The sequence below is a fragment of the Chrysemys picta genome, chromosome 3, assembly GCF_011386835.1.
Source record: "Chrysemys picta bellii isolate R12L10 chromosome 3, ASM1138683v2, whole genome shotgun sequence".
Taxonomy (NCBI): domain Eukaryota; kingdom Metazoa; phylum Chordata; order Testudines; family Emydidae; genus Chrysemys; species Chrysemys picta.
Window position 1 is genome coordinate 112,620,876 of NC_088793.1, and position 24,018 is coordinate 112,644,893.

Consider the following 24,018-nt stretch of genomic DNA (forward strand, 5'->3'; position numbering starts at 1 on the left):
TGGCACTGGCTGCTGTCAGAAGACAGGATACTGGGCTAGTTGGACCACTGGTCTGACCCAGTATGGCCAATCTTACGTTCTTAAGTAAAATTTCCCATAGAAATTCCCTATGCCCACGTCAGGGAGCTCCCCACAGGTAATTTTGCCAAAATTTCCCACCTGTTTCTGTTGTTTCTGAAGAAAAGAGCGGTGTTCACTGCATTTCCAGATGCAGCTTCCCATGCTTTTCACACAGACTCCTTCATCCTGTTAAATGTAGATTTGACTGGGCAATAGAATTTGATGCTGACTGAATCTATCGGTATTTTATCTTAATTTTTTAGTCGCTGAGTCACTGATGCTTGCTAATTCTCTATCTTTTTCTCCATAGCATTTTAAAAAATCATATATGTTAGTGTCATTATACCAGGCATGGCCAAACCATGGCTTGTGAGCTACATGCAGCTCTTTTATAGTTAAAGTGGGGCTCGCAGAGCTTCCCACAACCCCCCTTCCTTCCCCATTCTCCACCTACCAGACTGAAGTGGGAGGGAGCTCGGGTCCTCTGCCTTACAGCAGGGGTGGTGGGGTAGGCGCTTTTGCCCAGCAGGGAGGGTGGTCTCAGGGCTTCAGCCCCGCGTGGCATGCCTGCCAGGGCTTGGGGCTTCAGCAGGAGCAGGTCTGAAACCCCAAGCCCCAGCAGGTGCCTCCTGAGGGACTGAAGCCCCAACCCCCAGCAGGTGAACCCCAGCTCTCGAACTTCTGAAGATTGTCATATGTTGCTCAGCGTGTCCATAAGTTTGGTCACCGCTACTCTATATTATGGACTGACTCCGTACAACATCTGTTGTGGCCTGTGACACATAATGCATATTTTGCAAGTTGTTTAAATACATATTTACTCAATAAGCCAGTGTAATTTGTCAACACTTATTCACTCCCATGAGAACTATTATTCTGTTACACTGGGAAAAGAAAAAAAAAGTAATTGAACCACTGAACAGTTCAGTGCAAGTGATGTTAAGACTCTTAATTAGATCCAGAAAATGCAGAGTTAAAGGGTGTCAAATCTGGCACATAACCATTCCTTAATTTATTTGGCTGTACCTTCACAGAAGAGAGGCTGAGGTTTCAACTAATATATGTGCAGCAGATGTCTCTTGCCAACAGAATGTACAGAAGATGAAACAGGAAGCCTCAACTCTGAATTTACAGCCTCGTATAGGCTGAGGCTAGACCTGCAATGTTGTGTGCATGTTGGAATGTATTCACTATTATTAGGATAGTTTACCAACCCCATAATTGAAATCAGTGGTCCAAATTCATCCCTGCTGTAACACTGTGAAAGCCCCTTGAGTTATAATGGGGATGGATAAAACTCCGGTTTACTTTTAAAAAAAGAGTTTTACAACTCACTAAAAATTAATTAAATCTGTATAAGACAGTTCTGTGAGCACTTGGGAACACATACAGCTGTGTGAATCACCTATATACATGCACTAGCTAATATATTGGGCAGAACTGTCACATATGTGTGCTATTTTTTGGCATTTGTCCCTAACTCAGCATCTGGCTTAAAAGATGCTCAGTAGAAAAATCTGAAGAAAATGTTCTCTAAACCCTTACACGTGAAAAGGAATTATGTTTTAAGTGTATTATTTGCCTCCACTAATCCCAAAAGCAGCCCAGGTCCCATTCCTGTATCTTTGTTCTAGTCGTTATTTTAAAATAATATTTCAGTTTGAAAAATCATTTTTCCACCTAAAATATGGAGAGCTGCTGAAAGCATATTTTTTAAAGGGATGCTGAGGTTGGTACACCCACAATTTGACCCACTCCCTTTCTGTCACAAATGCGTTAAGTAAACATAATGTTAAATAGAACTTGGGGCCACCCCCAGGAAGCTCTAGCCTTTCAGTATGATCCTTGGGCTCAGCTCCATACCTTAGAGAGAAATACCGTTGGCTTGTAGCAGTGCTGGCTATTGGAAATCTGAAACCAAGTGGGGATGTTTGGTGTATTATTTGCTCTTGAGTAACTTGAATGCATTTCTTGCCCATAATGATCTCATTGCATTGCTGGTAGCTGAGCTCTAGGACCCAACAGAATGGTATGGAAGGCCCTGTGAGTGTACACATTTCTTTCAAGACTTTCCTGCAATGTGCTTTGCAAGAAAGAAGTGGGGAAGACGACTGTGATTTTACTGTGTTTGCAAAATACATGCAACTTCTGATAAGATTCCCTCCACACTCAGTGCTTCTGTGCCCTTATTTTCTTTAAATAAATATGTAAATATCAATGCATCAAAATCTGCAGTCCTCAACCGAGCAAACTTCTTTTAGAATTCAATGGGAATGTTGCTCAATTAAGAACAGCAGAATTTGGCCCACTGCCAACATCTCAGCACCCAGAGTGACAATTAAAAAAAACAACAGGAGGAGCATAGTCTGCATATAAGTGATGTATTAGGACACCTGGGTTCTGGTCTCACCTCTGCCACTGGCTTGCTTGGGCAAGCCACTTAACTTCTCTGTTCTTCATCTATCTCATCTGTAAACGAAAGAAAATACAATCTGCGCCTTCATTATAGCTCTGTGAGGTTTGTATACAGTGAATGAAAAAACACTGTATACATGCAGAGTAGTTTTATTACTATTATTATTTCTAATTAATATCATAAAACAGTGTGTGCGCTCATTGACGAAAAAATATCTTCTGGGAAGAAGCATCTTGATTTCAACTTTTTAAAGGTTCATTACTGACACCACTTGGAAGTAAAGAATGATGTTTAAAATACTGAAAAGGTCTTGATAATGTCCTTTTAAAATATTCTTTAAGGCTGCTTCTTATTTAAGTTACCCAAGAATTCTTGCTTTGCTTATGGAAGTGGGAAAATTTGCTGCAAGTCTGTCCACCAACAAAAATGTTATGGGCTACTGTGAATCACAGTAGTCAGGAATATTTTCTCTGTTTTAAAAAGTATCTGTATTTTGTTGTTGTTGTCTTAATTTAATGAAATGATTGGCCAGAGCACAACCTCCAGGGGAAGACTCATTAGTGTATAAGTAAATTAGACAAGAAGTGTGAAAGATGACGTATGTTTTGCTGCTTTTGTCCCCTGTAGGTGTGGACGAGCACTCACTTGACAGCTCTCCTGTACTGGATGACAGATCGGCACTTTACTCTGGAGTTCACAAGAAGCAAGTCTACTTAGATGGCTCTTCTGAAAAGCAGCCTGAGGATGACTCGGACTCATTCACCACTTCTCCTTCATCCAGCAGCCTAGATACTTGGGGTGCTAATAGGAAGCTGGTTAAGACCTTCAGCAAAACTGATAGCCGTGGCCTTATTAAGCCCCCCAAGAAGCTGGGGACATTTTTTTCTTACCCAGAAGAGGAGAAGACCCAGAAGGTTTGCCGCTCTTTGACAGAGGGGGAGATGAAGAAGGGCCTTGGCTCCCTGAGCCATGGGGTAAGTACTGAAAGTATTTGCTTTTATGACAGCAACAGGCACAAGCACCATCTCCTGGTGTCCCTGGAGGAGGTTCAGAGTGTCAGGAAGCAGATCCGATTGAAGAAAATGGATACTAACTATTCCTGTTCCAGAGCTTTTCTCTGCCAGCGTCCTGCCAGGAAAGGAGCATCCCCTGCAACTTGTGACCTACAATTGCTCCGGCACAAAGCCAAAGGGGGAGGAGGTTGTGGTTTCCCAAACAGAAGGCTTCGAGGGCGCACCTCTGTCAGTGAGTTCAATATCACCTACGTGGTGGAGAGAAGCCTGTACAGTCACCTCAACCTATCGCAGCTGGTGCGTCCCGTCACTGACAGGACCCTGAGCAAGGCAGACAAGCAGGACCTGCGGAGATGCCTGCTGGATGAGGATGAGGAGGCCAAACGGAAGTGGGCCGCCACAGTGGACCGTTGTACTAAAAGGGTTCTCTTGAGAATCCACCAAAAGTCTGTGAGTCAAAGAGCTATCATGAAGGTGGCCTTCCAGTTCCTGTGAGGTTGCAGTCAGCATTGTTTCTGCTTTCTATCCCAACCTGTAAACTTTAGTACCGTGTTTTTCCCCCTCTCATTTGCCAATAGAAGTTGTTAAATGCAAAACTGAGCTGTGGGGACAGGGGCCGTTCTAGTCCCCAGTGAAGAAATTGGTATAATCCCTTTCAGTATAGAAAGAGAAGAGCATTGTCAAGTTTGTGGTTCCCATGTGCATGGAGTGACTCAATGGGAAAGAGCAAATTTTACCACAAAAAGCTTCTTTTAACCTGTTCTAATTCAGAAATTGAGATTTTGGTGAAAAGAGAAGCAATGTGAAAAAAAAATTCTGCTGTTTCAGAAATCAGTTCAGCATTCTTTAAAAGGAAATATTGTAGGAAATCTTTCAGATGGATGGAAGACAGAGTAAAATCTGCTTGTTTCCTTCTGTCATCCGTCCTGCTCTCATCCCAGCTCTTCCCCCTTAGTTTTCCTCTCAATTGCTAACATAGTGCACTCCAGCCCTGTAGCCTTCCTCCCCACACACACATCACTCAGAGAGGTAGAGGGCTTTGTTATCTACATGCCTGCTTTCCTTCCCAGCTTCTCTCTCCAGCATAGAACCTCTCTGGGTCACTTCTGCACTGCCCCTGGCTGTTGCTCCTGCTCCCTAGCATGTGATGGAGGTGAGACCTGGGAAGTTGGGATACAGGGAAGAGAGAAGGGTAGCCAGCAGAGGAGTCGATGTTCCTGTATAGTAGGAGATCTGGTAGGTTAAGCTCTACTCAGGATTCCAACCTAGTCCCTCTTCTTCCTGGTCACAAAAGCCTGTATTTGCCACAGTTCCTACTACCAGCCATTTGAATCCACTGGAAACTTGGCATCAGGACTGGCCAGAGTCCCAAGTGTTATGCCATCTAGTCTGCTGTCCTGACAATGCAGATTTTTTCCCTACTTAGATTGAAGGGAAGGGTGATTGATAATGTCTATACCCAGAAAATTTAACGAGATATTTAACAAGACATTACAGAGAAAATACTGTTTCTCACAAATTTTAGATTTTAGAATATCTTTAGGAGGCCTCCACATAAGTTTAATTTTTTAGGATGTGGTTTGCTCTCGATGTGAGAGCTACATAGTCACATCCTTGATCTCTCCAACTAATTGTCAATCACCAGTAGTAGCTTGACCCTTGGTTGGTGTTCAGACTTGTGTAACGCCAACAGGCCCTGGTCACTGGTGGGTGGGATCGAACCTGGGACCTCTGAAGCTTAGTGATGAGCCTCTACTGCATGAACTAAAAGGCATATAGCTCTTAGCTAAGGGTGTAGCAGACTCATCAATCTCTAGCTGGGCTAGGTGCCACTAGAGGGGGCAGAGCACCACACCAAGCAGGCCTGGGTTACATACGTCCCCTAGCTGAGGAAGTGCATACCAAGCTTCAGAGACTTCCCAGTTGATATCCCAGACGAGCTCCCACTTGTAACACCGACAGACCCGTGTCGTTGGCGGGCAGGATGGAACCTGGGACCTCTGAAGCTTACTGTATTACTCCTGGAGAAATACTGTGCCAAAAAATTAAAAATTCTGTGCATGATATTTTAAAATACTGCCTATTTTATTTGTCAGAATAACACAATATAATCATGCCAGTTTCAATTATCTTGGTCATTTATTTCAAAATACCTGTCAACAAGTATGTTTGTAACAATACAGACGAAAAAAAGATGTGGGTAATTTTTTTGATAAATAGATTCCTTACCAGGCTTATTAACACAGAACTTTGAGTAATCATTTATTTAAACCGGTGGTTCTCAACCAGGGGTACATGTACCCCTGGCGGTACTCGGAGGTCTTCCAGGGGGTACATCAACTCATCTAGATATTTGTCTAGTTTTACAATAGGCTACATAAAAAGCACTAGTGAAGTCAGTACAAACTAAAATTTTATACAGAAATGACTTTTTACTCCTCTATATACTATACATGAAAATGTAAGTACAGTATTTCTATTCCAATTGATTTATAATTATATGGTAAAAATAAGAAAGTAAGCAATATTTCAGTAATAGTGTGCTGTGACACTTTTGTATTTTTATGTCTGATCTTGTAAGCAAGTAGTTTTTGAGCGGTGAAACTTGGGGGCACACAAGACAAATCAGACTCCTGAAAGAGATACAGTAGTGTGGAAAGGTTGAGAACCACTGATTTAAACTACAATACAGCAGCTTATTTCCTGCAGCCCTCAGAAGTAGTGCAAAGGCTTGGGGGAGTCAGGGATAATGGAGGAGCTGAGAGAGAGGGAAGGAGTCTGGGAGTGAACCTGGAGGGCTGTTGGGCGTGGGAGGGAGAAGCATGGAACAGGTTTTTTGAGGGCACATCTGCCCCTGTCCCCATGTGGCCCTGCATCCCCCATCCCCATGTGGCCCTACAGCCCTCCATCCCCATGTGGCTCTGCAGCCCCCAGCTGAATGCTGTCACCCTACTAGCTCCTGAACCCACACACCAGTCTATCCTCCTACTAGCCCTTCTGAACCCCAGTCTAAGACCCTACTAGCAGCCCCAAGTGCCCCACTCTTCCTAACCTGACATGGCTTTTAGCTAAGATTGTAGCAGTGTCATTAATCTCTAGATGGTCGAGATGCCACCAGAGGGGAACAAAGCACCACACCCAGCAGGCATGTGTTACACTTGCATTTGGTTGATGGCCACTGTGGTAATACTTTATTTTGACCCAGTACAATTAACAGTTTCTCCTGACTATTCCATTAGTGCTTCTGTGTAGACTAGCTGACCCATCACTGATACTGTCATGCTACTTCCAGAAATAGTGTTCTCGAATAATATTATTTTATGTAATGACATTTCAGTTGATTGTACCAGATACCTGAAACACCCCTCTGCAAGTTGAATACTTGTAGGGCATATGCAGACTGACAAGATCCACTAGTTCCTCATATCTTCTAAAGAAGTACCACAATTATGCATTAGAAATGCCCTTTGATGTTCTCTTCTTGTAAATACAGATGCCATCTCCAAAGGGAAGCTGTTTAATCATTTAAAAACATGTGAGTAGTCTCAGTTTGGAAGTCTCATTATGGAACTCATTAGCTTGTTCACATAGATAAAATTAGAGAAGAAAAGGAGAGCACTTCTTTCTTTTTCTTTTTTTTTTATTTTTGGAGTGGACTTTCTAATCAATTAGCTTTAAAGAAACTTCTTTTTAAAACAGCAGAAACCTGATAAGATTCTCATGACCTTCAAGCACCTCCAATCCTTCTTCCTAAAATTGTAATGCTTGCTGCAACCTCAGGGAAATTGTAATGCCCTTGTATTCAGTGGAAGTGGTCACAGTCTTGTCTTGCCATTTGTTTTTGTCATTTATATTTGTTTCAGTGACCTGGGCATGCTTGAAATTTTTGAATCACATCAGTTTTTCATTCCTCCCAATATCCTAATATGTTGCGGAGTTTTGATTGCATGACCATTCCATTGAATATCCCTCTTTTCATCCACAGACTTTTTGTTTGGTACAGTTTTACCAGAAATGATCAAAGTGCTATGAAAGGGCACGGTAAAGGTTACAGATTTACAAGGACTTTCTTCTCTGAGAAGATTGCTACAAGAACTACTCTGGCTAGCTTAAAAGACATTGGTTGAGAACAATTCCTTAAGTTTTGTTCCACTGTCCTCTCTTCAGTGTTAGGTTATCTGTGCAAGGTGGTATTAGTTAGAATGTGCCTGGCACGGAAGGTCCCAGTTATGTGGTTAAAACAGGAATGGGCAAAGTTTAAGGCCTGAGGGCCACATTGGGGAATAGAAATTGTATGGCGGGCCATGAATGCTCACAAAATTGGGGTTGGGTTGCGGGAGGGGGCGAGGGCTCTGGGGTGGGGTTGGGGATGAGGCGTTTGGGGTGTAGGAGGGTGATCTGGGCTGGGACCAAGGGGTTCGGAGGGTGGGAGGGGGATCAGGGCTGGAGGAGAGGTGTGAGAAGGGGTGCAGGTTCTGGCTGGGGGTGCAGGCTCTGCGATGGGGCTGAGGATGAGGAGTTTGGGGTGCGGGAGGGTGCTCTGGGCTCGGATTGAAGGGTTTGGAGAGCGGGAGGGGGATCAGGGCTGGGGAAGAGGGTTGGGCTGTGGGGAGAGGCTCAGGGGTGCAGGCTCTGACCGACGCTTACCTCAAGCAGCTCCCAGAAACAGTGACATGTCCCTTCTCTGGCTCCTATGCGTGGAGCATCCCCGACCCTGCGCCCCGGAGCAGGGTCATGCCAAGGTGTCCCGGCACCCCAGCTGGAGCACTGGAGCAGGACTAAGCCGCGTGGTGCAACCCCCGACCCAGCGCCCTGGCTGAAGCGCTGGAGCGGGGCAAGCCCCAGACCCCGCTCCCCAGCAGGAGCTCATGGGCCGGCTTAAAACGGCTCGCGTTAAAATATCTCGTTATTGTCAGTGAAAAGAATCTAAAAACACAGTCATTGGAACAGAGCAAGGTCACTACAGTACTGTGCCCCAATTTTTGAGGCGGGGAAACTGTTTTAACAGTTTGACCTTGTATTGAAAGGCAGTAGTTGTATTCCCACTGAGTTCAAAGAAGCTAGTCCTCTTCCAACTGATACAAGAGCTTTAGAACAGGCCCGTCAGCCATAGCTGAACACTTTGTTTCTTGCTGTGGAAGTGTGGCTTTACTTAGTATGACTGGTCGCTCTGTGGCTTTGTGCTCTTGGGTGGGAACTGGTGTCATAGTGCTGATGTTTTTAGGCAGGGAGATTATCATCAACAGTATCAGAGTTTTTGGCCAGGTCTGAGGAGCAGTGAATGAGTCATGCCACTGGACTAATCGTGCCATTATAAATATGACCTACTTTCTCTCCCAGCGGGTGATAAAGCTGCTTTGTACCACCAAGGAGGTAGTGAAAGATGCCTAAACTGGAGTCATTGCTTTTGAAGAATAAAACCTCTGGTGGCATATCCCTTTTGGACAGGTGGACTGGGGTTATGTTCCCTTCCACCCCCAGGACTTGATTATGCAAGGTGATTAGCTCATCCGTTGAATTCAGGGGAAGTTGAGGGTGTTCAGCTACTCCCAGGAGGTGCTCACTCATCACCTCACAGGATTGAGGCCCCTGACTATACGTATACTACTTTGGACTAGTATAGGAGAGGAGGCTGGAATGAGGTTGCCAGAAAGTTGGAAGGCTTACTGCATAAAATGAGTGGACAGTTTTCTCAATTTCTCATCCTTTTTTCCATTTCCATCTTTTCAACACATTTGTGTTTTCAGTGATGTTCTCCAAATGGGGGAAGATGCTTGAGTGAGTTAATTGTTTGTAATGTGATTGTTTCTGTACTAATACTGTCCTTTCCACAGAGAACCTGTAGCTTTGGAGGATTTGACTTGACAAATCGTTCACTGCACGTTGGAAACAACAACAACTCTGACCAAACGGTGAGTACGAGATAGGAAGGGCTGGATCTGAAATAGCAGGAGGCTCCTCGTGTATGGTACTATGAAATGCTCCTTGGTAGAGTTAAATGTAGTCTAGTTCTATAATAGCAGTTTTGGGATCCAAGTAAGCAGCCCAGAGAGCACAATTTTTTTAATCACCAATTGCATTGGTTTCTCAGCTTTGTGACAGTCATATACTGTGTGTGTTTATTTATATGCTGTACGTGAGACGTAGTGTGATTAGGTGGTTGCAGCACAGGACTAGGGGTCAGATCTCTGTTCTATTCCTAGCTAAGTCATTAACTTACTGTATCGCCTCAAGCAAGTTGAGTGATATCTGTGCTTCACCACAGATGGAAAAACATCTAGTTTGCGACCAGGACACAAGAATAAAACAACGATGACCACTCTGGATTAACCAATGTGCCTTCAGTGCATTTGCACATGGCCGCATCTTAGGGGGGAGCCCCAACCACTGGAAAAAAAACCAAAACAAAACTGAGTTGTGCGGCAACCCAGCGAGGCAGTTCGCAATGCCACTTCCTCCAGTTTTGCCCAGTCACCTTCTGTGAGGGGTGGCTGGACCAAACCTGAGCATTGCAGGGTGGCTGGAGTTGGGAGGAGCCTAGCCTGAAATGGGAGCAGACTACTGAGCTGGAGGGGCATCTGTAAATAACCAGGCTGCAGCCGTGCCGCTCGGTCCCACCCCTCGGAGCAGGCTGTGGCTGCACCGCCCGACCCAGCCCGTCAGAGCAGGCTGCGGCCGCGCTGCCCGGTCTGGCCCGTCGGAGCAGGCTGCAGCCAGGCCAGAGACATCCTCCCCTGGCCCTATCTAGATAAGGTGGGAAGGGATGGGATGGGGAGAGTGTGGGGGTCCTGGGCTAGGGGTGGGGTCATGTGGGGGGTGGTCACAGGGGTTACTCCCCTGACCCCCCGCTTCTCCCCCCCCAAAAAATTTCCCCACCAGTTGCTGTCCCGGCCTGTCAGGGTAAGTAGCTGGCGCGCCGGGACACTTTGTTTACTTAGGTTTACCTCTGTGCCTGTGGACACTTGAGGTAAACAAACCATCTCAGCCTGCCAGCAGCTTATCCTGATGGCCCGGGAGCCAAAGTTTGCTGACCCCTGAATTATAGGGTCAGCTTATGAACGAATCATAAAATTTTTCCATCTTTATTATCCATCTTGGGGCGGGGAGGGGGGAGGATTGGCTTATAAACAAACCAGCTTATGATGGAGTAGATACGGTATTCCTTTTGGTTGCAGACTTCAAAACAGCAACTTTTGGATCAAAGTAATACATTTGACAGTTTTTTTTATACCAAAAATAGCATCAAGAGGCTGGGGGGAGGACTGTCAACTTCAGTAACAACAGGCACTTCTATAGTGACTTCCATCCAGATATCTCAAAGCCTTTCACAGACACCAATGAGTGAAGGCCTAAAACATTTTTGTGTGCATTTTATAGATGAAGCACTGGACCCAGATTAAAGAATTTGGGGGCCCTGTGACTATGACAATTGGGCTCCCCACCTCACATAGACCCCCTGAATGCCCCTCCTCCCTACCCCACTCAGACCCCTGAATGCCCCTCCTACTCCACATATACCCCAACAACGCTCTACCAGCCCCACTTTTCATGACAGCCCCCACACACATCCCACTCACTGCGGCCCCAACCCCTCAGCCACATCTACAGCAGTCCCCAACATCTCCGCCCCCAGCCTCACAACCCCTCCAACATTCCCAACTTTTCCACAGCCCCCCAAGAACTCTCACCCAGCCTCTCACCCACTGCCATTTACAGGCTGCAGCTGCGTCGGAGGCTGGGGGGAGAGCAGCGTGCCCAGAAGCAGAGAGACTCTGGCCCCGCTTCTTCCCTTTTGGCTCTGCTGCCTCTCCTTGCTCCCTCTGTTGGGGGGAGGGGCTGTGTCTCACCTCTCCCTCTCTATACCCGTTCATAAGCCGACCCCCTTCTCTGGTGCTTCCCTTTTTTACTAAAAAAATTCAGCTTATGAACGAGTATATACGGTATATTATAAATATTGATCAGCTCACTGTACTATTTTTCACCCTCAAGAACAACTTTTACTATTTTAGCCTTGGTGTCTGCAATTCTTTTATATTAAGTAGCTTAGATCAAATCTAAGTAATAAAACAACTTATTGCCAGCATATCTGATAATGAGGAGGGATTAGTTTCCTTGGGACTAGAGAAATCGGTACACCCGTGATTTTCTTCCTTACACTTAGTTGATAAGCACATGATGTATATCTTTTAGCTAGTATCTTTAAACTAGTTTGCAATGTTTTGTTCACATTACCTTTTGATCTGGGAAACTGAAATCTAGATGTTATGCTTTCCCTTTTCACCGGCAGTGAGAAAGATACGGTATACGAGACTAATGCATGCAGATCAAGTCTCTAATTGCATTAGTTTATTTTGCAGGGCAAAGAAGGAGACTTCATTTATAAAGAAGTGATCAAGTCGCCCTCTGCCTCCCGTATATCTCTTGGCAAAAAGGTGAAGTCTGTAAAAGAAACCATGAAGAAAAGGATGTCTAAAAAATATAGCAGCTCTCTGTCAGAGCAGGTATGTAATGCTCAGAATGGACTATACTTGCTAGGATAAAAACTATAGGGGATATTGATCCTCATGCTTCAAGGTATCTCCCAAAGGCCCATCAAGGTCAGGAAGAAATTTTTCTGTATGACTGTGTGATACAGCAATTCCTGTGTTCTTCTAAAACCCCTCACTTTGAAATGTCTTTTATAGAAACCTAATCATGACAATGCAATCTCAGATCTCCTTCTAGGTGACTGTTCAACAGAGGGAGATGACTGACAATTTTACACACCCTGTGTCGTATTCCACCTCTATCATTTTATTTATTATTTCTTTGGATTTCTACAGTGATAAAAAGAGCACTGGCTCCTTATACAAGTTCAAAAAACTAAAATTAAAATGCATCTGACACCCTAAACTGAACTCCCTATAGAACGCAACATATACATCTCCCCTTCCCTATGCAGATCTAACCTCTGTCCTTTGGGGTGAGGGATAGCTCAGTGGTTTGAGCATTAGCCTGCTAAACCCAGGGTTGTGAGTTTAGTCCTTGAGGGGGGCCACCTAGGGATCTGGGGTAAAATCAGTACTTGGTTGTGCTAGTGAAGGCAGGGGGCTGGACTCAATGACTTTTCGGGGTCCCTTCCAGTTCTATGAGATAGGTATATCTCCATATATTATTTAATATTATTATTTTATTATTAGCGCTCCCTCTGCAGCAGCCTATGAAAATAGATACACCTCATATCTATTTCTATCATTGCTTCATCACAGATTTGTACAGTTCATTCTTAAAAGCAACCAGTTGTAAAGCTGTGCTTTGAATTTACTCTGGCCAAAGTAAATCTCTCTCTGAGAAAATCTCTTTTGGCAGACTTCATGTTCTTTGGTTTGGTGGATTGTCAAAGCATCTAATGAACTAAAAGAAAATAAATCAGTCTTTCTACCTGAAATGTGTAAGTAATTGCCTACAAAACAGCTGGGAAAGCAAAATTTTCTCTAATAAATATTACCCTCTAGTGGCCATTTAATAATCAGCAGCAAATTAGCATATCCTTGCAGTGTCAGAAAGCTGGAGCATGCTATCTAGTGGACAGGAACAAATATACCATCATAGTATCCATTTATCATGAATCCTCTGGTGAGACCTCTTGGGACAGTTTGGCTACATACTTCCAGACGTTATTTTCCTCTTGTCATTCACCGAACAGTTCTCAGCATTGCTGTTGAGGGTCCGGTTCTAAATATGAGATAGGTATATCTCTTCAGGGCAGGAACCGTCTCTTTGGTATATGTTTGTGCAGTGCCTAGTACAGTGGGGCTGGGACTTTTAGGTGCAATTACAATTCAAATTAATAATGATAATTGTGGATTTTTGCCCCCAAATGAAGTGATCCATATTTCTCTTCCCTAAAGCAGACTGATCCCAGGCTAATGCAAGTGATATCTATCAAGTCATAATTTTAACTGCCCTGGTAAATTTGGACCTGCAGCACCAGAATAGAGTGACCAACTATCACACTCATTTAATTCTTGCAGACTCTGGAGAGGAATTTAACAGCTAGCCAATACAATTTTGTAATAATTTTTCTTGAAAACTTATTAGAAAGAAACATCAAGAAAGGGAGATTTGGGGTGGGTTTTTTGCCCTCTTTCTCCCTTGTGCTTTATAGGCTGGAGAAGAGCACGTTGCTGTGTGTCTCATCCCAATAAACTATAGCATGGGTTTACTTTAGGAGGAAGTAGCTCTGCCTGGCAGTCTTCCCACCTAGTGCCTTTTGAACTCCCTGAGAATGGGCTACCTGATGCTGTTAAAGAGAAGGGATGAGTGTTAGGCCGCACACGCCCCAGAGGAAAGCAATGGTAAGGTTTAAGGTAGCAGGTGGAGCTGCAGAACCAATACTGCTGAACAGAGTTATTTCATTGGTCATCCCTGTAATGGATATCGTCCATCACTTCACGCACAGACATGGCTGCCTTGCTCAAGCCCATGCTGCTAGCCCGGAACTTTCATTTTCGATTGTAAACTCTTTGGGGCATGGACTGTTGTTTGTTCTGTTTGTGTGGCAGCTGAAGTCTTGGCTGACACACAAGGTAACCTCCAGAGCTAAAAGCCTGAGCTAAAGAGACACAGCTGGTTAGCTGGGACTGTACCAACTCATACTCTTTGCGAATTGCGGAGGGGAAAGGGGGCCTTGTAATGCACACTCACCAGTGAGTTACATTAGAACAGTGCCCAGCACAATGGGGCCCAACCCGGATGAGGCCTTGAGGCACTACCATCATATAAATGGTAATAATAATAATTAATATATATTTTTAAAATAACTAAATCATATTCAAAATAATGACAAACTGAGTTGTTCTATCACTAAATTTTTAAAAACACAGCATGTGGTGTCATCCTCAATCATGTGCGGTGTGGCTCACAGGTGGAATCCCCTTCCTAAGTCTGTACGCAGCCACGTTGGTTCATAAATAGGATCTATGCTGATGATACTTTTTTTTTAATTGTTCATTTCAAATGGGCAATTCAATTAAGAAATAATAAGCTGCAACGAACATCACATTTCCTCCTGTATTATGGAACTTTAAAGATAAGATGTTTGGGCCAAACAACCCTTTGGATATTCTACTTAGGAATGAGATAAATCTGAAAAACTGTGTGCACATTGGGTTAGTGATCTGCTTCTGCTCTTTTGCTTTCTCTGGAGATTCAATTGACCAGTAGAGTCATATGCTGGGGAGATATTTCCTGGTGATTCTGCAGCATGTAAATAATAGGTTTCATTCAGATGGTTTCGTGACCACACGTCTGTGAAAATGCAAACTATTCTATATATCAGCAGGGTTGGTTTTTGTTTTTGTTTGTTTTTTTTTAAATGTTGTACCATCTATCTTTGTGGCATCGTTTCTCAAGCTAAGTGCCTCTGTGCTGCCAGCATGTGTTCAAAAACACACAAATGCTGCTCTGCCTGCAAATAGCTACCAGAAATGGAAATGATTGCTTTAGCCATTCTTCCGATAGGCTGTCACAATTTCAAAATGGATAAGATGTTTTCGGATTGTCTATAATGCATGTAGGAATGAACACAGAAATGTGTGTCTAAGCATCTTTGCTTTTGTTTATAATTTCTTTGTGCCTGGGTTGCATTTTCTAGTTAATTGTTTTCTCCTTCATGTACACAAACAAAAAATGGCAGTAATTTGTTGCAAGAAGTTTAAAATTTCCATTTTTGTGTCTGTCTGCAGTCTTGTTGTATCTCTGTTGGTCCCAGAATATTAGCAAGACGAGATGGGTGAGATAATATCTTTTACTGGACCAACTCTATTGGTGAAAGAGACAAGCTATCAAGCTCCATAGAGCTCTTCTTCATATTACCTCACCCATCTTGTCATTTCTGTTTGATTTACATGGTGCTACTTATTTTTGCTTATATTATGCAAATGCCTGATTGGGAAAGTTGCTATGGACTTTTAACTGCTTGTCAAACGTTCTCACTAAAAATATTTAGTGTCTTAATTTTTCATCTCTAAACTGGGAGTTTTGTGTGAAGGATAAACTTTCTCTGCTGGGTTTTTAAACACCTAACAATGCATAAAGTAAAAGTTTAGTTTGGGATTTTAAAAGTACTATCCAAAATGGTTGCCTAAATTGTAATACAACAGAGAGAGAGAGAGAGCACGCAAACAAATGAACTTGGAAGGATGGTTTTGTGATTAAGGCACTGGACCGAGATTCAGGAGTTTCCATTCCCAGCTCTGCCACAGACTTTGTGTGACCTTGGGCAAGTTATTTAATTTCTGTTTCCCCATCTATAAAATGGGGATAATGCCCCCTTTCTTTCACCTTTTTTTGTCTTGTCTGTTCAGATTGTAAGTTGCCTGGGGTAGGGACTGTCTCCTATTATGTGTTTATACAGAGCCTAGCACAGTGGGGCCCCGATTTCCGTTGCATCCCCTAGACCTTACCATAATGCAAACAATAAATAAATCATAATGACTTCTGACCTTGCTGGTAACATGTAGTAGAATATGTACTAAGTTTTCCCCTTAAGATACATGCAAGCAGTACCTGCCATCTTCCATGGGAATCTGCCAATCTGAAATGGGTTTAAATCTCTTTCAGGACTCCAGCCCTGATGTCATGCCAGGTTCTCCGCAGTCACCACAGCCAGAGACTGATTCTCTGGATAAGCCCAAACTGAAAGCTGGTGGTTCAGTAGAAAGCCTGAGGAGCTCCTTAAGTGGTCAGAGCTCAATGAGTAAGTTCAATTATAATTACATCATTTTGTTGTTGTTGTTGTTGTTGTTGCAGGGCACAGAGATTTCCACAGTAAATAAAATGAAGTTCTTACTAGCATTTTCGTGTTTGCCTCTCATCTCTGACAGTGGCAGAAATGAATTGGTGTTGCTGAGCCCTTCTCACAAGCATATTTTTTGTAAGCTGTTACTCTGGTTCCCACGCACAGGTGGTCAGACAGTGAGCACGACAGATTCCTCAGCCAGCAACCGGGAGAGTGTCAAGTCTGAAGATGGTGATGATGAAGAGCCTCCCTATAGGGGACCTTTTTGTGGACGAGCCAGGGTTCACACTGATTTTACACCCAGCCCTTATGATACTGACTCCCTGAAACTTAAGGTACCAGTTTTCTTCTTGGATCAAATGACATATGCTACTCAGGCAAAACTCCCACTGAAAAGTCAGTAAGAGCTTAGCCTGAGGAAGGTTAATAGTACTTAGTCCCTTATTTAGCTGAGGTTGTGCTCCCTGCATTCCCATTACCTGTCTCTTTCTGGTATTGCAATGTGCTCTTAGGAGTTGTTTGGGTGATAAAATATAGGTGAGTAGTTCTTAGTATTTTCCAAAATCCAAGCAAACATGCTTTAAAATACCAGAGAGGCAGGCAAAGAAGGGAGTGGAGAGGTATGTGTGAAGGGAGTGGGGGAGTTAACTACTGTGGAACTGAAAATATATGCTGTATATATACTCTCACTCTACACGGATTTGAAAAATCAATTTTCAGAGAGATTTTTTTCTAGCAACAGGCAAGCAGAAGAACTCAGCAGAATCAGGCCAGGGTTGTTAATTTCTCATAAAGTAAATATTCTGAGCCAGATCTGTGGCTGCTATCAAGGACAAGCCTTGTGGGGAAAAGGCTGCAAAGATAGTATAAAGTTCACTTTTGCACACTTCCAACACTGGGTGCCCTATGTCTAGGTGGCCACCTACACTGCCAGAGCTAGTCCACCTGCACCGAACTAGAACAGAGTCTATTCTAATTTGCACTAGCTACGAACAGTCCCACAGAGCTGAAACAGCAACTGCAGATAGACACAGAGTAGTAGTATCTTGTGGTACTGTCTCTTTAGAATTAGTCATGAATAATCACCAGAATGCCTCCCATTATAAGCGGTCACTCACATAATGCAGTCACACTCAGGATCTGTGTGCTCAGAGTCTGTAGGAGCCATCTTGTCATGTAACTAATAAAGAGAATTGTGGTTTAAACTTCATATCGCTGGCTTGACTCTGGTTCCTGAAACACAAAGACTGCAGTACATTCACAAGGAAGATGCTCTCAGCTGCCTGACCATGTTAAAAAGCAAGACAATGGAGAGCACCAGCAACGATCCATAAATAACTGAGAACTGCTGGTGTAAGTGTGAACTCCTGGGAACTATTCCAGGATCTGTGACTAACTTGCTGTATGATCTTGGACAAGTCACTTAGGGCTGGTCTACACTGAAAACTTACATCAGCATAGCTACATGTTGGGGTGTGAAAATCCACACACCTGAGAGATGTAGCTATACTGACCTAACCCCTGGTGTAGACAACAATAGGTTGATGGAAAAATGATTCTGTTGACCTAGCTACTGCATCTCGGGGAAGTGGATTAACTACGGTGATGGAAGAACCCTTTCCGTTGCTATAGTAAGTGTCTGCACTGAAGCACTACAGCAGCACAACTACAGCTATGACACTGCAGCTTTTTTAATGTAGACATAGCCTTAGTCTCTGTTTGCCTCTTTCCCCCTCTTAAAATGGGTGTAATAATACACACCTCACAAGTGTATGTGATAGATTCATGTTTGCAAATCCCCCTGAGGTCTTCAGATTCTGTGTAAATGGAAAAACAGAGTGAGGATAGTGAGTTTGCCTGAATATTGATAGGAATTATGTGCCTAACTGTCCCATTCTTTCTTGTTGGGCCTTCAGAAAGGTGATATCATTGATATAATCAGCAAACCTCCCATGGGCACTTGGATGGGCCTGTTGAACAATAAAGTGGGCACTTTCAAATTTATCTATGTGGACGTGTTAAATGAGGAGGAAGAGAAACCAAAGCGGCCCACAAGGAGACGACGGAAAGGAAGACCACCTCAGCCCAAGTCTGTCGAGGATCTCCTTGATCGTATCAATTTAAAGGTTAGTTCCCATTCTCTCTCTCGATACAATTTTGCTATGGGAAGGGGGCGTGCTGTTGAGTTAATTAAGTTTTTAAGGGCTACACAATAAGGTCCTAATCCTGCACCCACTGGAACTTTCACCATTTATGTAATAGAAGCAGAATTGGCTCTTAATTTACGGAGGGGATGTAGCTGATGTATAGAACAAGTAACATCCAGTGTAATGGACTGCTGAAGGGTTCAGTTACATACATGCCAGGATCCTAATTCATTCCAGAGATTGGCAGTGAGATCGAGTACAACAACAAAAAAACTAGCATATATCCAAGGACATTAGGTTACTGTTTCTTTTAATAAGGAAGTTGATAGGCCTTGTTCCAGGAAGCTCAAGGTCAGACACGTTGGAGATAAACTGCTATGCCTGTAGTTTATTCTTCCTATTACTCTGTTACTGAAAAGATGTGATATGTTGTGCATCTACGTAGCATGCTGTTTTAGGAGATTGGATTCTAAATCCAACAGCAGGTGTGGCACTGAAGGTTTAGGAAGGTGGTGTGCCAATGGTTAGGACAGTATTTATATACTCTGCAGTCCTATAATTTCTTTATTATATGGTTGTTTGCATTTGCTAAACTACTGATTCTTTTTTAGCAGTAGTGAAAAATTCCCTCTGTTTTATTTTTTTTTCTTGCAGTGCCAAAATAGGTTGTTCTGTTAATTCATAGTTAAGGGAACTGCAGAGTAGAGGGAATAAAATTCAAACACAGATGCCTATAGCTTCAGTGATTTCTCCTATTATTGGAATGCTTTGTTTAAAGTGTAACCCCAACAGACCTCGGTCGTCGGCAGGCGGGATCGAACCTGGGGCCTCTGGCGCTGCATGAGCCTCTACTGCGTGAGCTAAAAGCCAACTGGCCCTTAGCTAAGGCTGTAGAGCAGACTCATTTAACTCTCTCTAAATGGTCTCAGTGCCACTAGGTGGGACAGAACACCACACCCACGCAGTGTGGGGGTTACAAAAGCACTCTTTAAAAAAATGAACTTTTAATTCTTTTAAAAGCCTGAATTTAAAGCAGTTAAAAAAAAAAAAAAGCCCATGTGTAAATTCCTTCCAAGGCTTATGCCTACGCAACCGTTTCTCTTCAATGAATGTATGAAGCTATGGAACTGCCCGCTGAAAGCCATTGAAAGCACCATGACAGTGATGTATTGCTGTGCAAAATGCAAAAGTGCGGTGTAATCTCTTCTTTCCTTACGCAACAAGTGTGTCCATTATATTTTCTCTTAGCTCAATAATTTAAGCCCAATTTAAAAATTCTGGTCTCAAAATCTTAGAGGTTCAAGAAAAAGAAACACGAGGATCATGACTGAGGCACTTTGGGTACTTCTCCACTGCAGTTAAAAACCTGTGGCTGGTCCGTGCCACCTGACTCGGGCTCAGGCTAAGGGTCTGTTTATTTGTGGTGCAGACATTCAGGCCAAGCTCTTGGACCCTCCCACCTTACAGGGTCTTAGAGCTCAGGCTCCTGCCCAACCCTGAATGTCTGCACCACAATCAAACAGCTGCGCCAGCTGGCACGGACCAGCCACAGGTTTTTAATCTCAGTGTAGACATATCCTTAACAGCCTGTGTCTCTTGGAAAGAAACCCAAGTGCCTAATTCACTTTTGAAAATGGGACTTAAGCACTTTTGAAAATATTACCCATTGAGAATATTGTTGCAGAAAGAATCTGCCATAATAGAGGTTTGAGCATTAGCCTGCTAAACCCAGGGTTGTGAGTTCAATTCATGAGGGGGCCATTTAGGGAACTGGGGTAAAAATCTGTCTGGGGATTGGTCCTGCTTTGAGCAGAGGATTGGACTAGATGATCTCCTCCAACCCTAATATTCTATGAATAGGTGCATGCCATGGCATATTGAGGGCATTGTAATTGACACTGTGAATTTACAGCAGTTCAAGAAAACTGGTATATCAAAACAGAGCCTGTTAGTACAAACTAAGCCTTCTAAACAACCTATCCCACTGTAAGAAAGAGGAACTGGTATAGTCTGTGGATGTACATTGTTATGCCCCTCCTATGCCCTGAGTAACAAAGGCCCTGCGTTTACAGTAAATAGGGTGGATGGGGGGGGGGGGTCTTTTCTTTGTATTACAGTTGTTTCCTAGTAATAAATAATAATCTGTTAGGAAGATAAAGATAAAGAAGAAACGGCCTAGATAGGCATGGATTGGTTGAACTTTCCTTTGTTTTCCGGTGGTAGATCTTTTGCCTTGTTGTACAGCTCACTAGTTTCCTGTTTCCCACACACAGGAGCACATGCCCACTTTTCTATTCAATGGTTATGAAGATCTGGACACTTTCAAACTGCTGGAGGAGGAAGATTTGGATGAGCTGAATATCCGAGACCCAGAGCACAGAGCTGTTCTCCTCACAGCTGTGGAGCTTTTACAGGAATATGATAGTAAGTGGGTTTTGGCTTTTACCAGTGCCCTGCTGAGGGCTCTTTTGACCACTTCTGGGAGAGGAAACTAGTTGAGGGAGTCTGTAGATATTGTCTAATGTAATCTAGGCATTTCTGTGGTGCCTATGTTAAATAACTAGGCTTCTAAGGAATTGCAGATGGTTTTACATTTGCATTGCACTCCACCACAGTTATTTATTTTCCTGTAAAATCTTCTGTCCTGTGTGTGTGTGTGTGTGTGTGTGTGTATGTGACTTTTAAGAGAAAAAATACATCAGCTAAGCTTGAATAGTCAGGGTTCTAGTCATAGTACAATATGTGGCTCATTGATCTGGAAATCAAGTGTTGCTAACACAGCCAGTGAGTCCAATACTGTTGCTAAGAGATTTGTGCTGTAGGTTTACACTTTCACAAACGATGCAATTTCTCCCTTCTCCTCTGACCTCTCCTTGTACCGTTTGCAATTAGTCTACACTATACGTTCTTCACAGAGCCATCCTTAACTTTTCTGTCATTCCCCAGGAATAAATTCAAATTACAAACTTTAGGCTCTTTTCCTTTCTGGTTTGGGGTATTTTTGTCACCTAATATGATTTGTACCGCATTGTTTACAAGATTGATTTAGTATGTTCACTTTTTTTGCAGTAATAGTTTTTTATAGTGACCTTCCACTTTGGCTTAAAAATGTAAGGCATTATTTGGAGGGGGGTTGGAGAGAATGAATTCCTCTTGCGTGTGATGGGGGTGGACAAGAAGTGGAGTGGGAAAGAGACAGCTGGAGCCTGTGTGAGCAGCAGCTTCTGTGTCTGCTCCATAATTACATTTTTTTCATGCTCTGAGAATAGGCATCAGACTAGCAGTTTCTGGCTTTTGTTGAAGAACATAACACAACACAACATAAACGGCAGCTGTGCATCAGGCAATTGGTGGTTTGATTTCTCCAGTCCTGAATTTAGTTTCTGTACAAAACAGTTTGACCAAACTCTAAGGGCTAATTCCTCGATTCCAGCACACAGCCTGATTCCCCCTGTTGGGAGTGCTGGGCATAGTCACAGAGCCAGGGAGGAAGGAATTCTTACCACTGGTTTCCCACTTGCTCTCTGCCCCATCATGGGGAAGAATTACTAGTAATTCCATTTGATCCTTCCCCTGGCTTCCCTCTGCAGGATAGGTCAGCTATTTGATCAAAGGCTTTTGACACTATCCCATTAAACAAGTCCCTGCTGCACTTTCTTTTATTCATGTCACTGTTCTCACACTTGTAACTTTAGCGTCCTCGTGGCCAAGATGGAGTCTGCTCTGGCCAAGAGAAGGCATGCACAGGAATGCAGCAGGAAAAACCCCTTCTATCCCAGGGGCATCTGTTCCAAACCCCCCAGAGTGAATACCCACCCATAGGAAAAGTACAATGGATATAAGAAAGGGAAATATTTATTTACAGAGGGATGAGAGGAGAAAAACAACAAGGGGAAATATAGGGGGAACAGTAGAACAAGGTTGCATCCAAACCAAGGCCCCACGGGTCCAGTGGTAGCACAGGCTGAAAGGGCAGACACCGAGCAATGTATCTACACATAGAGTTCAGGAGTCCTGAACAAAGTTCCCGTCCAGTGGTGAGTCTTGGGTGCTTCTGGTCACCTTCGGCGCCAGTGAACTTCCCCCCAACAAACCCCTCCGGTGCCCTCTTCTGCCGCTCTCTGCAAACCACATAGAGCGACCACCTCCCCACTTAACTAGCTAGCAGCCTCCCTCCTTGTTCCCAGTGCAGAGTCATAAACCCCAGTACTCACAGCCCCATAAACCCCAGTACTCACAGCTCTGGGCAGCTGCGATACTGGGTCCAGATCCAGCCTGTCATTCTCGGGTGATTATTCCCCATTGTGATTACTTTCCACAGAGCCTTATCTCCTCCTAATGCTCAGATATCTGGGCTGATGCAGTGGGTGCTAGTAAGTGTTTGGGGAGGAGAGGAAGTGGTTAGCCCAAGAACTTGCACCAGATTCCGTGTGTAATGGCCTTTTTTTCATTGTGCGCTCTCACCTCCTCCAGGTAACAGTGACCAGTCGGGCTCTCAGGAGAAACTTCTCATAGAAGGCCAGGGACTGAGCAGATGCTCCCCCCGGGATTCAGGCTGCTATGAAAGCAGTGAAAACCTGGAGAATGGTAATGAGAGCAAAAAGAATCATTGACATGCCCAGCCTGTGTGTGCAAATGACTTTTGCATCCTTTCTGCTTCCATGCTCCAGCTAAAAGCGGAGCTGCTTCATACTTGGCTTTCTCACTCCCTCATCCTCGCTCTCTCTCTTTTCCTGAGCCATTGATTTTTGTTATTGTTGGTGTTGCTGCTTTCTAGCACTGACAGAGGACGTAGGATTACAAAAGAAAAGCAGATGATCTGGAGTTTGTGTTCTGAGAAAACCAGGCCGCCTCCTTCCCCCCCCCCCCCACCCCGTCTTCCTCCTGCTCCATCTCCTGTTGTAGTCTTGAGACTGGTTCTCATATTCATAGTTCTTATTAAGGGAGTATTTGCAATGGGGAACTCCCTTCATTTCTCATTGGAGCTTTGGAGGACTTATTCACAGCCTTAACAAAAAAAACAACCTTTGGAAATGAATGTTCTCTATTTTGGGCAGTGGTTTTGTGTGTTTGCTCGAGATGCATGTTGCATCTTCCTGCCATCAAAGGGGCCTGTTGAGATGTTAAAGCATTTGCATGAACCTCAGCAAGTCAATTGAATCCAAGTGTGGGCAAGATGGGAGAGCAAGAACCACCTACTATGTACTATGTAGACTCCCAGTTATCCTGGCTTGTGACGCTGGGAGATGGTGTCTGAATGGCAAGGCAGAGCTCAGTGGAAGCTACAGTCCCATGTTTAGAAGAAGACAAACAGTTGTATGAATGAGGGTTGTTTATTGTATAAAAAGATGTAAAATTGTTATCCGTTAAATTGCTTTCGATCAATTGAGTTTGGTGATGTCACTCCAGACATCCGAGTTCTGGTTCTCTCTCCATCTGCCGGGCTTTATCACCAATGCCCGGTGCAAATGGGAAACCAAGAATGCGGTTCAAAAGACCCTATTCCCCCTTTTAGGTAGCTGTGGCTGCAGCTCCTTCTTCCAGCTGTTGAGGGGGTGGAGAGTAGAAGGTCTTTCCCTGAGTCAGTGTCTCCTCTGTTAA

General features: G+C 43.8%; 1 protein-coding gene across 14 annotated transcripts in view; it reads left to right on the top strand.

The window, feature by feature from the left end:
• The window catches only part of SASH1 (SAM and SH3 domain containing 1), an 817,652-nt gene that overhangs the window by 777,122 nt on the left and 16,512 nt on the right, over nucleotides 1-24,018 (top strand). For 8 of the 14 annotated variants that reach the window (XM_008177281.4, XM_042848224.2, XM_065590319.1 and 5 more), the window contains 8 exons: nucleotides 3,104-3,939; nucleotides 9,324-9,401; nucleotides 11,847-11,990; nucleotides 16,093-16,228; nucleotides 16,436-16,605; nucleotides 18,187-18,396; nucleotides 20,691-20,841; nucleotides 22,891-23,004. In XM_008177281.4, the coding sequence (XP_008175503.2) occupies nucleotides 3,104-3,939; nucleotides 9,324-9,401; nucleotides 11,847-11,990; nucleotides 16,093-16,228; nucleotides 16,436-16,605; nucleotides 18,187-18,396; nucleotides 20,691-20,841; nucleotides 22,891-23,004 (1,839 nt within the window). The remainder of the gene's footprint in view (nucleotides 1-3,103; nucleotides 3,940-9,323; nucleotides 9,402-11,846; nucleotides 11,991-16,092; nucleotides 16,229-16,435; nucleotides 16,606-18,186; nucleotides 18,397-20,690; nucleotides 20,842-22,890; nucleotides 23,005-24,018) is intronic. The other 6 variants (XM_005280431.5, XM_065590321.1, XM_024112729.3 and 3 more) reach the window with 3 other exon arrangements.